The sequence below is a fragment of the Canis lupus genome, chromosome X, assembly GCF_011100685.1.
Source record: "Canis lupus familiaris isolate Mischka breed German Shepherd chromosome X, alternate assembly UU_Cfam_GSD_1.0, whole genome shotgun sequence".
Taxonomy (NCBI): Eukaryota; Metazoa; Chordata; class Mammalia; order Carnivora; family Canidae; genus Canis; species Canis lupus.
In genome coordinates, this window is record NC_049260.1 from 40,875,333 (window position 1) to 40,887,564 (window position 12,232).

General features: G+C 42.7%; 2 protein-coding genes across 5 annotated transcripts in view; both read left to right on the forward strand.

Annotated features, from left to right (window-relative positions):
* The window catches only part of JADE3 (jade family PHD finger 3), a 137,084-nt gene extending 126,876 nt beyond the window's left edge, over positions 1–10,208 (forward strand). For all 3 annotated transcript variants that reach the window (XM_038587245.1, XM_038587244.1, XM_038587246.1), the window contains exons 9-11: positions 2,656–3,126; positions 4,985–5,102; positions 7,099–10,208. In XM_038587245.1, coding sequence (XP_038443173.1) covers positions 2,656–3,126; positions 4,985–5,102; positions 7,099–8,009 — 1,500 coding nt within the window. In that variant the 3' untranslated portion in view covers positions 8,010–10,208. The remainder of the gene's footprint in view (positions 1–2,655; positions 3,127–4,984; positions 5,103–7,098) is intronic.
* Positions 10,209–11,531: 1,323 nt separating this feature from the next.
* RGN (regucalcin) overlaps positions 11,532–12,232 on the forward strand; it is a 31,576-nt gene continuing 30,875 nt past the window's right edge. For both annotated transcript variants that reach the window (XM_038587295.1, XM_038587294.1), the window contains exon 1: positions 11,532–11,648. The gene's annotated coding sequence lies outside the window, so the exon portion shown is untranslated. The remainder of the gene's footprint in view (positions 11,649–12,232) is intronic.

A 12,232-nucleotide genomic window follows, 5' to 3' on the forward strand; every position in this document is an offset into this window, starting at 1 on the left:
GAAAAAGCAAATAGATATTTGATTGGCACCAAAACTGGATTGGCATTTCTCCTTTACCACCAAGATCTATAGATCTTCAGCTGTAAATATCATAGAATGACCTTTTTTTGTGACTAGATGGATTTTATGGCAGAGTTTCCTAGCGGCATTCCATTTTTCATCTAAGTACCCAATACTTATTCATGTATTATTCCTTTTATTTTTAGTAATTTATAGTTATGTCTCTACAGATGGCTATAAATCTGACCTGAGAGAGATGGTCTATTTTTAGCTTCCTGTCAGTAGTAGTTTTATGTCACACATTCATCCCCTTGAATAGGAAACAGTCCTTTTGCTTTCTCTTCCCATATTTTTATCAGCTACTAAATAGTGAAAGAGTACTATGCCCAACACTTTTTAATCTTTTGCTTAAAACAAATGCCTTTTGGGCAGCCCCGGTGGCTCAGTGGTTTAGCGCCGCCTTTGGACCAGGGTGTGATCCTGGAGACCCAGAATTGAGTCCCACGTCGGGCTCCCTACATGGAGCTTGCTTCTCCCTCTGCCTGTGTCTCTGCCTCTCTCTCTCTGATGAATAAATAAACAAAATCTTAAAAAAAAAAAAAAAAGAAAGAAAAATTGGGACGACTGGGATGCTCAGTGGTTGAGCACTTGCCTTCGCCCAGGGTCTCTGCCCTCCCCCCTCTCTCTCTCTCATGAATAAATAAATAAAATCTTTTTTAAAAATGCCTTTTGCTATGTGTTCTCTAAATGACTGGCTAATTTCTTAGCCAAGTGATTAACAAAAGGTGCCCAAATAAAAGGACATTTTTGGCTTTCATCATGGACGTTTTAAGGATACGGATTTCGGCGTAACGTAACAAACTTTTCCATTAGAGCTGTCCAAAGGTGAGGTGGGCTGTCTCAGGAATGCTGTTTAAGTGGTTAGATTACCACTCGCTTGAAAAGTGGAAGGAGGGATGCATGGGTGGCTCAATCAGTTAAGTGTCTGCCTTCAGCTCAGGTCATGGTTGCAGGAAGTCCTGGGATCGAGCACCACACCAGGCTCCCTGGTCAGTGAGGAGTCTGCTTCTCCCTCTGCTTTCGCCACCACCACCACTTTTGCTTGCACACATGGGCGCGTGCGCTCTCTCTCTCTCTCTCTCTCTCTCTCAAATAAATAAATAAATAAATAAAGTCTTTGGAAGAAAAAAAAGAAAAGTGAGAAAGGAGTTGGGAGGGGGCAGGGCAGTGAAGGTAGAACATCAGGTAATCTAAAGGGAAGCACAAATAGTAATAAATGTGCTGGATAAGATAATCTTAGAATTAAATTTCATCTCTGGAATTCTTTATCCTATAAAATTAGCTTAAATGGAATCTGTCCCCTTTGAAGCTTTGATGGTTGCCAGTTTTATCTTAGGTGTTGAATTTCTCAATCTATTATAAGGGAGACCTGTCAGGGTTTGCATCTGTTTAGTCTTTATTCAAACCCAAGGTCATTCCTTATTTGTAGTTATCAAAAACCCAACATATAGGTAATTGAGCAGTCTGCCATCCAGATGCAGGCTTCCAAAAGAGCTGAGACTTGGCTTTCACCACAGGAATTCCCCCTATTTTTAGAAATAAATGCTCCATCGCTTTCTCTCCTTCCTCTGTATAAACATATACATGCACCCATGCATTTAAAATCTTTGGAAGGAAAGCTGTAGCATCGCAAGCATAACAAATGATAATTGAGACCAGTCGAAGCACAGGAGGACAGCAATCCTGGGTCCGGTTCTTCCTACTCTGCTGCCCTGTAAATGAATCCTCAGCACATGCTACTTAACAAATGTGTTGCATCTATGAACAGCAGAATATTGTAAGCTTAATCTCAGATTGTCTGTAGCCTTAATTTCCCATAGAACTTTCTGCAGTGATAGAAATATATACTGTTCAGTGTAGATTTAAGCTGTTGAAATGTGGCTAGTGTGACTGAGGACTTGAATTTTTAATTATATATAACTTTAATTGATTTAAGTTTAAATTGCTACTTGTGGCTAGTTGGCTACTATGTTGGACAACATGGCTCTATAAGAATAATTTCAAGAAGTTAGGTTACCTAGATAATTGGAGATCCTGTGGCCTTTTTAGAACCACTAGATGCTCTGGCAATAATATTGACTTTGTTGGGTTTTTTGTTTATTTAGAAGCATTTTTTTAAAAAAGCATTTCTTGAGCATCTGCTTATTCAAAAGTTGATGCCAATGCAAATTTGAATGACACAGCTTCTGTCTTTAAGAGCTCTAGCCAGGGATTTGACATTTACTATACTGTTAAGTACAGTGTGAAAAGTACCACTATAGAAGCATATAATAAGGTGATGTGGGGGACACAAGGTATAGCATGACTCTTCACAAAGGGCAGGGAAGATTTCCCAGAAAAACTTAATGCTTGAGCTAAAATCTTAAAGAAGTTTGAAATATATATATATATTTTTTGCCTCTGTTCTTTCTGTGTTCTATACAAACAGATTTCTGGGTTATTTGTAAAGTATCTGTTGTCATTTTAGGGCCAGTTTTCTCCCTGGCTTTCCTTTGCTTCCTGTGACCTCTCAATTTAAGCCCAGGGATATAAGGTTTCCCTCCTCCTCCCCACCCTCCAGCCCTGCTGCCTTTAACACCTCTTTTCTTCCTACAGTGCTCTGTGAAAAGCTGCATCACTGCCTTCCATGTCACCTGTGCCTTTGAGCACAGCCTAGAGATGAAGACCATCCTAGATGAGGGAGATGAAGTGAAGTTCAAGTCATACTGCCTCAAGCACAGCCAAAATAGGCAGAAACTCGGGGAGGCTGAGTACCCCCTACACAGGGCCGCAGAGCAGAGTCAGGCCAAAAATGAGAAAACCAGCCTGCGGGCACAGAAGCTTCGGGAGCTGGAGGAGGAGTTCTATTCCCTGGTCCGCGTTGAAGATGTGGCTGCAGAGCTGGGGCTGCCAACACTAGCCGTGGACTTTATCTATAACTACTGGAAACTGAAGCGGAAAAGTAACTTCAACAAGCCATTATTTCCTCCAAAGCAGGATGAAGAAAATGGCCTGGTGCAGCCAAAAGAAGAGAGTATTCACACTCGCATGAGAATGTTTATGCATCTACGGCAAGACCTAGAGAGGGTAAGGTGATCAGCTCTGGCTACTGTTTAGGTCTAGGTCTGCATAAAAATGGAGGCCCTGCTTCCAGTTTGTCATTTTCTAAAGGTCAGCTCATTTATACTGTGGGCTTCTGTGTCCTTACTTATCTTCTGATTACACCGTGGCCCCAAACGTTAGACTCTGTTTACATTTTTGGCAGGCACTTTCTGTCTTTTTTTTTTAAGATTTTATTTATTTATTCATGAGAGACACAGAAAGAGAGAGGCAGAGACACAGGCAGAGGGAAAAGCAGGCTCCATGCAGGAAACCTGATGTGGGACTTGATCCTGGAACTCCGGGATCACACCCCGAGCTGAAGGCAGATGCCCAACCCCTGAGCCACCCAGGCAAACTTTGCCAGGCACTTTCAAGGGACTTGGAGGGCCCTCGTTTATATGCTATATGAGCCTTAAATCTGAAAGAAATTTTCATTTGGCTTACTTTTTATTCACCGTTGAGCCTAAATTGGCTCAGCTATATTTTACTGACACATAAGACTATGGGCTGAAGAAAGAATGAATTTCATTGAGGAAAGAACTAGATCAGAGTTTCTTAAACTTGGCACTGCTGACATTCTGGCTGGATAGTTCTTTGTTGTAGGGGACTGTCCTTTGTTGTGGGGGATACTGTTAGATGCTTAGCAGCATCCCTGGCCTCTACCCAATAGCAAATACCCACACACACACATACAACATACCCACTGTGACAACCAAAAATGGTTCCACATTACCAAATGCCTCCTGGGAGGTCAAAATCGCCTCTGGTTAAAAGACTCTACACCAGATAAGTCCGTTTAACTCACTTATTTAAAGATAAGTTAGGCCCTGTGTTTACCCTAGATAATTTTATAATCAAGTATAATTATAGAGATGGCTTGTTTTTCTCTCTGCTACCAGAATTTGGAAGGGAATAGATTTGGCTCACTTTGTAAAATTTAACTCACACATCTATAGCACTTACTATGTGGCAGCACTGTTCTAAGCATTTCATAAATATTCACTCATTTAATCCTAACATGTCTGTGAAGAAAGTACTATTGTTTAGCCCTTTTTACAGAGCAATAAACTGGGGCACAGAAAGGTGGGGTGATTTGTCGAGGTGGGATGGGGAGTATGGGAGCATGAGGATTGCACCCTTGTGGCTGAGATTTGGCCAAGCTAGAGGTGTAAACAAAAAAGCCACTTTCAGTCTTTCCAGCAGACTTTTATCCTGCTGGTCCAGTACTCATTAGAAAATTGTACTGGGGGGATCCCTGGGTGGCTCAGCGGTTTAGCGCCTGCCTTTGGCCCAGGGTGCAATCCTGGAGTCCCGGGATCGAGTCCCACGTCAGGCTCCCTGCATGGAGCCTGCTTCTCCCTCTGCCTGTGTTTCCACCTCTCTCTCTCTCTCTCTCTCTCTCTCTCTCTCTCTCTGTACTCTCATAAATAAATAAATAAAATATTTAAAATAAAAAAAGAAAATTATACTGGATCCAGCATCCCCATTGTTTTATACAGGGATCTAAAGGGAAGGCCACAGTGTTAAACCATCACTCGGTCTTCCTCAGTTGGCTGTGCAGATAAACATTGAGCGCATCACACTGCAGGGAGAGTAGGTTTCAGGGAGTGGCTTAGGAGCGTTTTGCTTGTGCTGCTGATTGATATGGGAACCATGATCCCACGACTGATCGTGCTACATGAATTCCTTTACAGTGGCTCTGTCTTTTGTGTTCTGTCTTCTCTCTTCAGCCACCCCTGTACCTCACTTAATTTTAGTTGTCTTAATTTTAGCTAAAAAATTTCAATTGTCAGGTTTCTGTAACATGGCAAAAATCTCTATTTGCTGTATGTTGGGCTTTCAGGTCCGAAATCTGTGTTACATGATAAGCAGACGAGAGAAACTGAAATTATCACAAAACAAACTACAGGAACAGATCTTCGGTTTGCAAGTCCAGCTTGCTAACCAGGAAATGGCTGCAGGTAACTTTATATTAAAGATGTCCTAATATAGACTGGTTATATCCTATTTTAACAATTTTAATTTTATGGCAGTTGTTTTACTTAAAAATCTTGTAACATTCTTGTCAAATATCTCATTTGCTCAAGTCCAACCCTGATACAACATGGCCCATTTCAGTGTTGACTCATGAGGCAAGAAATCCCAAGGTAGAGTTGGGGGACTTGCAGGTGTAGGGCAGATAATCTAGGTGTCAGACAGATATTAAGGGCCATTAGTGAAAACCATGAAATTATTCCGTAATCATCAAATTCATTTAGAAATCAGTAGGATAAGACCTAATCCTAGTTTCCAGAAAACGTTTAATTCCAAGGTTAAACAAACCCTTAGCCAATAGTTAGGAGATATAGGTTCTGTCTCTTTACTAATATTTGTTGAAGACCTACTGTGGACTAAGAAGCGAGCTAGGAAGTAGAGCAGTCAGCAAGACAAAATCCCTGCCTATAAGGTGTGCTGCCCACTTGGTGAGAGAGACAGGTGAGCATAATTACAGTGCCCTAAACATGGAGAGCTTGGCTGCAATGACAGTCGTATTCAGTGACATTTGTAACCTCCCTGTACCTCATTTAACACAGAGGTTGGTGGCAAAGCCTGGGCAACCAGGAGTCACTATGCAGGGTTCACAGAATCCAGCTCCAGCTAAGGGCCAGCCATAGAGTAAGAGAGACACCCAGAAGTGAGGTGTCAGGTAGGCATCAAAGGCTCTGGGGTGTTTGCAATTATCAAGGGTCACAGCAGAATGGGATAGCAGGAAGGAGCAGGGCTGCTCAGTCACAAAGACACCGTGACAAACAAGACCAGGAAAACCAAAGGATAGCGAGGAGGGCCCCTGCTTGCCGAGGAGACTGGCCCCAGATGTGGCTTCTGATTGGTGGGAACCAGCCCCATAAATGCTTGTAGTGTCAGTGGGTGGCAGCCCCGGGTAGAGATGGGAGATGTGAGTATTCAACATGTACCCTTAGGGAATGTGTGGTGCCCAGGCCCCTACTAGTTGTCCTCTTGTGGGCAAAGGTCAAGTCCCTATGCAAGAAGAAATTGTTTGGCAGTGCTTTTTAAATTTCAGAGCACTCAAAATAATAGAGAAAGGAAGATCTGTTCTAAATACGATTGTAGGATGATATAACCAGGTAACTGATTGCCAGTACTCCCCAGGCCAACCCCCATAGCAGGCCATGGGCAGGACTGTTGTGATTCTTTTCTGCTGGCCTTGCCACTGCAAATAACCTTCTCCATACCTCCATGATAGTCATTCACCGTCAGGAAATTATTTTAGGTTAAGGACATAAAACACATGGGAACCACCCACTACCATTACTACTATTGTCAGGTTAAAACATACATTCACATACTCTTCCTCCACCAAAACCTATGCTGTGTTCTTGACTTGCTTTAGGAAGGACAGAAGAGATTAGAGGGTAGGATCTGAAATGTCTAAGGCATGTCCTAAGTGCTATACAGTACCCACACATGCACACACGCAGACACACACACAGAAGGGGAGACTGTTCTAAGCCATTGCTATTGGCATTCTTTTCAGAAATGGAGGGGGCAGAGATGGGGATATAGGAGGTGGCACACTAGTCTTTGTGACCATTTTACAGACTGGGAGAGTATAGGTGAAGAGGCTGAGAGACACATAACAGACTGAGGGGGGCACTTGACGGGATGAGCACTGGGTGTTATTCTGTATGTTGGCAAATTGAACACCAATAAAAAATTTTTTGGATTTAATATTAAAAAAAACAGTGGCATCGTTGAGTTTTCCACCTGTAGTACCCCCCACCCAACCTCTATCTCAGCTCCCTTCAGCTTCTATGCCACCATGATGTACATGCATATCAAAGACAGGGGCTTGTTAGACATTTGGAAGAGCGGGTGTGTGAACTCACTGTGCCATAATGAGCATGTACACTGTTATTTAAATCGGTTGTTAAGATGAATCTTTCCTTTTGATCACAGGACTTCCTTTGACAAGTGCACTAGAAAACTCATTGTTTAACCCACCACCAAGAATTACCTTAAAGTTAAAAATGCCCAAATCAGCTCCAGAAGACTGCCAGAACAGCTCCACAGAGCCTGATCATGGACCCCCATCTCCTGCCAGCAGCTCCCCTGTTCACGGTGTAAGGAGCATGCAGGTGCCTCAGGAGCCACTAGAAATGAGAACGAAATCGTACCCAAGACATTCACTAGAGAGCAAGAGTAACCGTCTGCTGGCCAGTCTCAGCCATCCTCGGAGTGAAACAAAGGATCCCAGTCCTGCATGGAGAACTCCATCTCCGGAGTTCTATCACGGGCAATCACTGGGAAAGCCTCTGGTCCTTCAGGCTGCCCTGCATGGACAGTCTTCCATTGGGAATGGGAAAAGTCAGTCTACCTCCAAGCTTGCCAAATCCAATGGCCTGGAGGGCAACTGGTCTGGAGATGTCACCCAAAAAGACAGCTCAAGTGAGACGTTCTGTGACCAGGAGTCCATACTCAGCTCCCACTTGGCCAGTCAGGGCACCTTTAGAAAATCTACCGTGGAACAGTTTAGCAGGTCCTTTAAGGAGACCACCAACAGATGGCCGAGGACCATGGAAGACCTCCAGTGTTATATGAAACCAACCAAGAATATTAACCCCAAGGAGCAGCTCTGGGGCAAGCAGCTTGTCAAGCGGTCTGCAGGGAGAGCTTCATATCAGGAAAATGATGGGTATTGCCCAGATTTGGAGCTGAGTGATTCAGAAGCAGAAAGTGATGGGAATAAAGAGAAAGTTAGGGTAAGAAGAGTTAGCTCTGACAGGGAGAATCCTTCCCATGACTCTCGACGAGATTGTCATGGTAAAAGCAAGACACATCCTGTTTCCCACAGTTCAATGCAAAGGTGATCAGAAACCTCCAAGAATAGCTTAATCTTTGCCTTTGCCCCATACATTGGGGAAAGCCACACACACCAAAAGGATTTCTAGCATATGTTAGGAAGAGTTGTAGTGAAAAGAATAAAATGTTTCCATAGTAAATTGGCTTGCAGTTTTTGAAACCATCTAAGTCTACTTTTCACAAGCACATTAAAGAATTACAGATTGTCCGAAAGTTTTTCTGCCAGAGGCTGTTGAGAACAGCTAGGCCTAGAGTACTTGCTCAGTAAATACTCTGGGACAACTCTCCAGTCACATTAACACATTGATGCACATACATATTCAGAGTCCTTGCGTTGTTAATGGATTTGCAAGAGACCATGATTATCAGACACTAAAACTACTTATCTTTTGAAGCTACAGCATGTGACTCCCAGAGCTCCTGTCTGTAGGGAGTTCCTAACTCCATTGGTATCTGGAAACCCCACTTCAGGGAGAGACCAGAGACCACATCTCAGATACTGTGAGACTCACTACCCTCTTCCTTTGCTCTGCATAAGGTTGAGCTCCTTTCGCAGTATCTTACCTTACCAAGTCAATACTCCTAATGCTTATGAGTGTCCAGGGCCTGTTCCTAGACTTGCTTGTTAGGAACGCACTTGTAACCACTTCACCCATCTAACAAGCATAAAAGGCTAACTTGCGGATAGTGTTTACAGAGGTACAAAAAAAGTACTACTTCTAAGGAAAATGCTCTGATTCTCGCAATTTAAGCATTTGTGAAAGATCCCAGAGCCTTTCCCAAAGTGAGACCAATTCTGGGGGATTTGTACCAGGTCAGGGTTTTTGTGTTATTGTTTTCAAATCAGTTTGACTTAAATAAGTTTGGCTGACAGTTTTTGTATACCTGCTTTAATGTTTATAAAAATTTTTATTGAGGTATAATTAAAATATAGTAAAATGCACAGAGGTTAAGTATTCTTACCTGCTTTAATTTTGAAACAGATTTTTATTGTCAAACAGAATTTGAAAGCATGTGTTTAACACATGGATATAATTTAGCTTTGTACCAACTTTGAATCCAAGGCAATTTCCCAAACAAAAAGGCTGGAGCCATTTTTCAGAAGTTGCTTATACCCTGTTCCCAAACTATCAGCCTTGATTGATTTCTGGGAGGAAGAGAATAATTACATTTGGGGGGGGCGGATAAAACATGTCTGCTTCCCATTTAAAGAAGGGGAAAATGTTGCAGTTTTTAAAATGTGAAGCCGACTATAGTTCTCTGCTCTCTTTTCTTCTTAGCCTTAAATTAATATTCTCTTCTAGTTTGGGAAAGTGTAGTGGGAAGTTTCAGACAAGAGAGGCCACTTTTAGAGTTTTAACATTGCCTACTGGTGAACAAACAGCCCAGCTGCAGTAGGCGTGGGTCAGGCGAGGCAGGCCAGGGCTCTTCCTCTCGCTACCGACAAGGGAAACTCAAGTTTTCCTTTCCCTGCTTTGGTTCCTGTAGCGTTGTTAGTGGGTTCCATGGCTTTTGTTTGTTCTTCCTCTTTGGAAAACTTTGTATTTTGCCTCCCCTTTGGCCCACACCTTGAAAATGTTTCTTTTATTGCCTGTGTACATGTGTGAACACGCCATCGCATGTGTGGTAGGTGTCCTGTGTTTTGTTCGGATGGAAACGGCTATGGATTATTCCAAATGAGGAGAACAGTTTCTCCTGGGGATACACTAGGTTTCTGTGCTTTTTCTCTTGAGTTCTGCCCCAGGGGGAAGTAAATTTGACACCTTGCCAGTAATAAAATTATAATAGAGCTGTGTGATAAAAACTCCTTCTGCACAAGGCCAGTGCCATAGCCTGTGTCCCTTCATGCCTTTCGATTCAGAGTGAGTAGGAGGAAAAGCAAACATTGAAAAAGTGCTTCAGCCAAATTCCATATGTAATGCCATTGGGAGAGTATTGACTAAAGTAATTGCAGTCAGGGAAATATAGTTGTAATATTTTTACAAGATTTTCCTAAGTAAATGAAGGAGCCTTCAGTTCTGTAAATTGCAATTGCCCCAAAATGTATTTGCTACATTTTGCTGTTGTTTGAAGTATTACCTCTTAACCTTTTGTTAATTTTTTTTCATTTTGTCTTATATAGTCCAGTTTTCCAAGATAAAACTCCGTCTTTTTTCAAATGTCACCTTTTTACCAATACTTTTTCATTAAATTATGAAAACTGCTAACTGTCAGTGTGGTAATTTCTTAATTTGGCATGTGGGTTTTAGAAAATCTTACATCTGTTCCTTTTATATTTAAAAATCTTACTCATTAAACCACACAGATGGTGGGGGGAAAGGACAGAGCGGGAGGAGGAGGAATTGAAAGTTTAGAGGCACAGATTGATGATTCATGTCAATTACCAGGGACCAAAGAGAATTCTGGGGCCTTGAACTCTACCCCAAAATCATGATTTCATCAGGCTAGTAAGACAAAACCTTAGGATCATCATTTAAAAGTCACCATAGAAATGGATCCTATCTAAAGTCACACAGTCCAAAAGGATTAGATCAGGCATCACTTAAATATACACTCTTTACAGAATGCGTTCTATTTGGAGGATGTGAGCATAGTAATGTAATATGGGTTTTATAGTGTCATGGTGGAGGACTCTGAGGGCATTATAAACATTTTCATTATGGTTGAGAAATGTACTTACTAAGGGTCATTGGGTAAATCAGTAGTGAAGATAGTTAATAGCTACAGTGGTTTCCTCCCCCTTCTCCCTGCCCCTCCTCCTCGGCCGCCTTTTCTCTTTCTCCCTTTCACCCTTCCTCTCATTAATGGCTCTTTTTTAAGGTATTTATTTATTTATTTATTTATTTATTTATTCATTCATTCATTCATGAGAGACACAGACATAGGCAGAGGGAGAAGCAGACTCACTGTGGGGAGCCCGATGCAGGACTCTATCCCAGCACCCCGGGATCACGCCGTGAGCCGAAGGCAGACACAACCACTGAGCCACTCAGGTGCCCCAGTGGCTAACTCTTGATTCACTACATTGTTAGGTAAGATTTTGGAGAACCAAAATCACAAATGTACCCTTTTGTTGTAGCCAAGAAAAGCTGGCTTTATACCAATGTCTATATTGCCAATGGAAGATGAAATCTTTGTGTTGAAGAAACTTTTAAATTCAGAGAATAAACCAGACGACACATAGTCCTGGGTTGTTGGTTTTTTTTTTTTTTCCCCTCCTGGGCTTTACAATCTTCAGCATGTTTGCTGACCCTTGAGAATTGAGGAAAAGCACTTGACAGGAGTAAAACCTTACCACTGAGCAACTTCCATGTGATATTTTCCAAAAATGTATCTTATTTATGATAAGCATTATTAGATTTTCACAGCATTAATTCAACTGTTTTTCAGGTTTTATGGAAAGCCGCAACCATGGGTTGATGTTTTTACAAAATAACTTTTGAGTTGATAAAGCCCCACCCTGAGGCTGTCTCTCCTACACAGGGCTCTGTAACACTCAGCCCTGTTTCTGTGAACTCAGTTAATGTAACCTCGTGGACTGGAACAAACTGTACGGCCAGAAGCTTTGGGGATAGTTGTCCTTGAAGTGAATGGAGGTGGGGAAGGCTCAAGACCCAGACTGGTGTCCCCTGCCCTGTTCGCCACTGGTGAGTTCTTCCACCTGTAGGTCCCTAAAGAGATAAGTTGTCTAGATAAACGGAGCATTTCTCACCTTGTCAGGGTGGGTTTGGGTGTGAGCATTCCAGCCCTGAGGCCTGCACACCCCGGGCTTCCTTCCCTTCCAGTCCACGCACTGTGCCTCCCGGCCCACCTTGTCCGTGTCATTGCCCATTGCCGCTAGAGGGGATGTCAGGTGGTGAATCAGCTGGAAAGGCACCGCTGGGCTGACTAAGCTGTGCTCCGTACAGCCGAGTTACCTGAGCGCGGAAACCATTTGCAGAACCACCTTTCAGCCCACATTACTTTACCTTCCAAAGTCTTGCCGTGCGGTAATGAAGCCGCTTCCATAGATCACACCGGGAAACGGGTCTCGTTATTTTATAGTCCTTTCTCACATGATGAAAAAACCTCAAGCTAAGAATTGCTGACATTTTGAAAATGAATAACCTCATCGAATTAATCACGTCAGCTTCAAGAAAGACACTTCGGAAGGGACAGTTAGCATTTCAGACCTTTTGCCTGCTTAGGGGAGAACACGTTAGGTACTTAGTCCTGCTCCAGATAGGCCTGG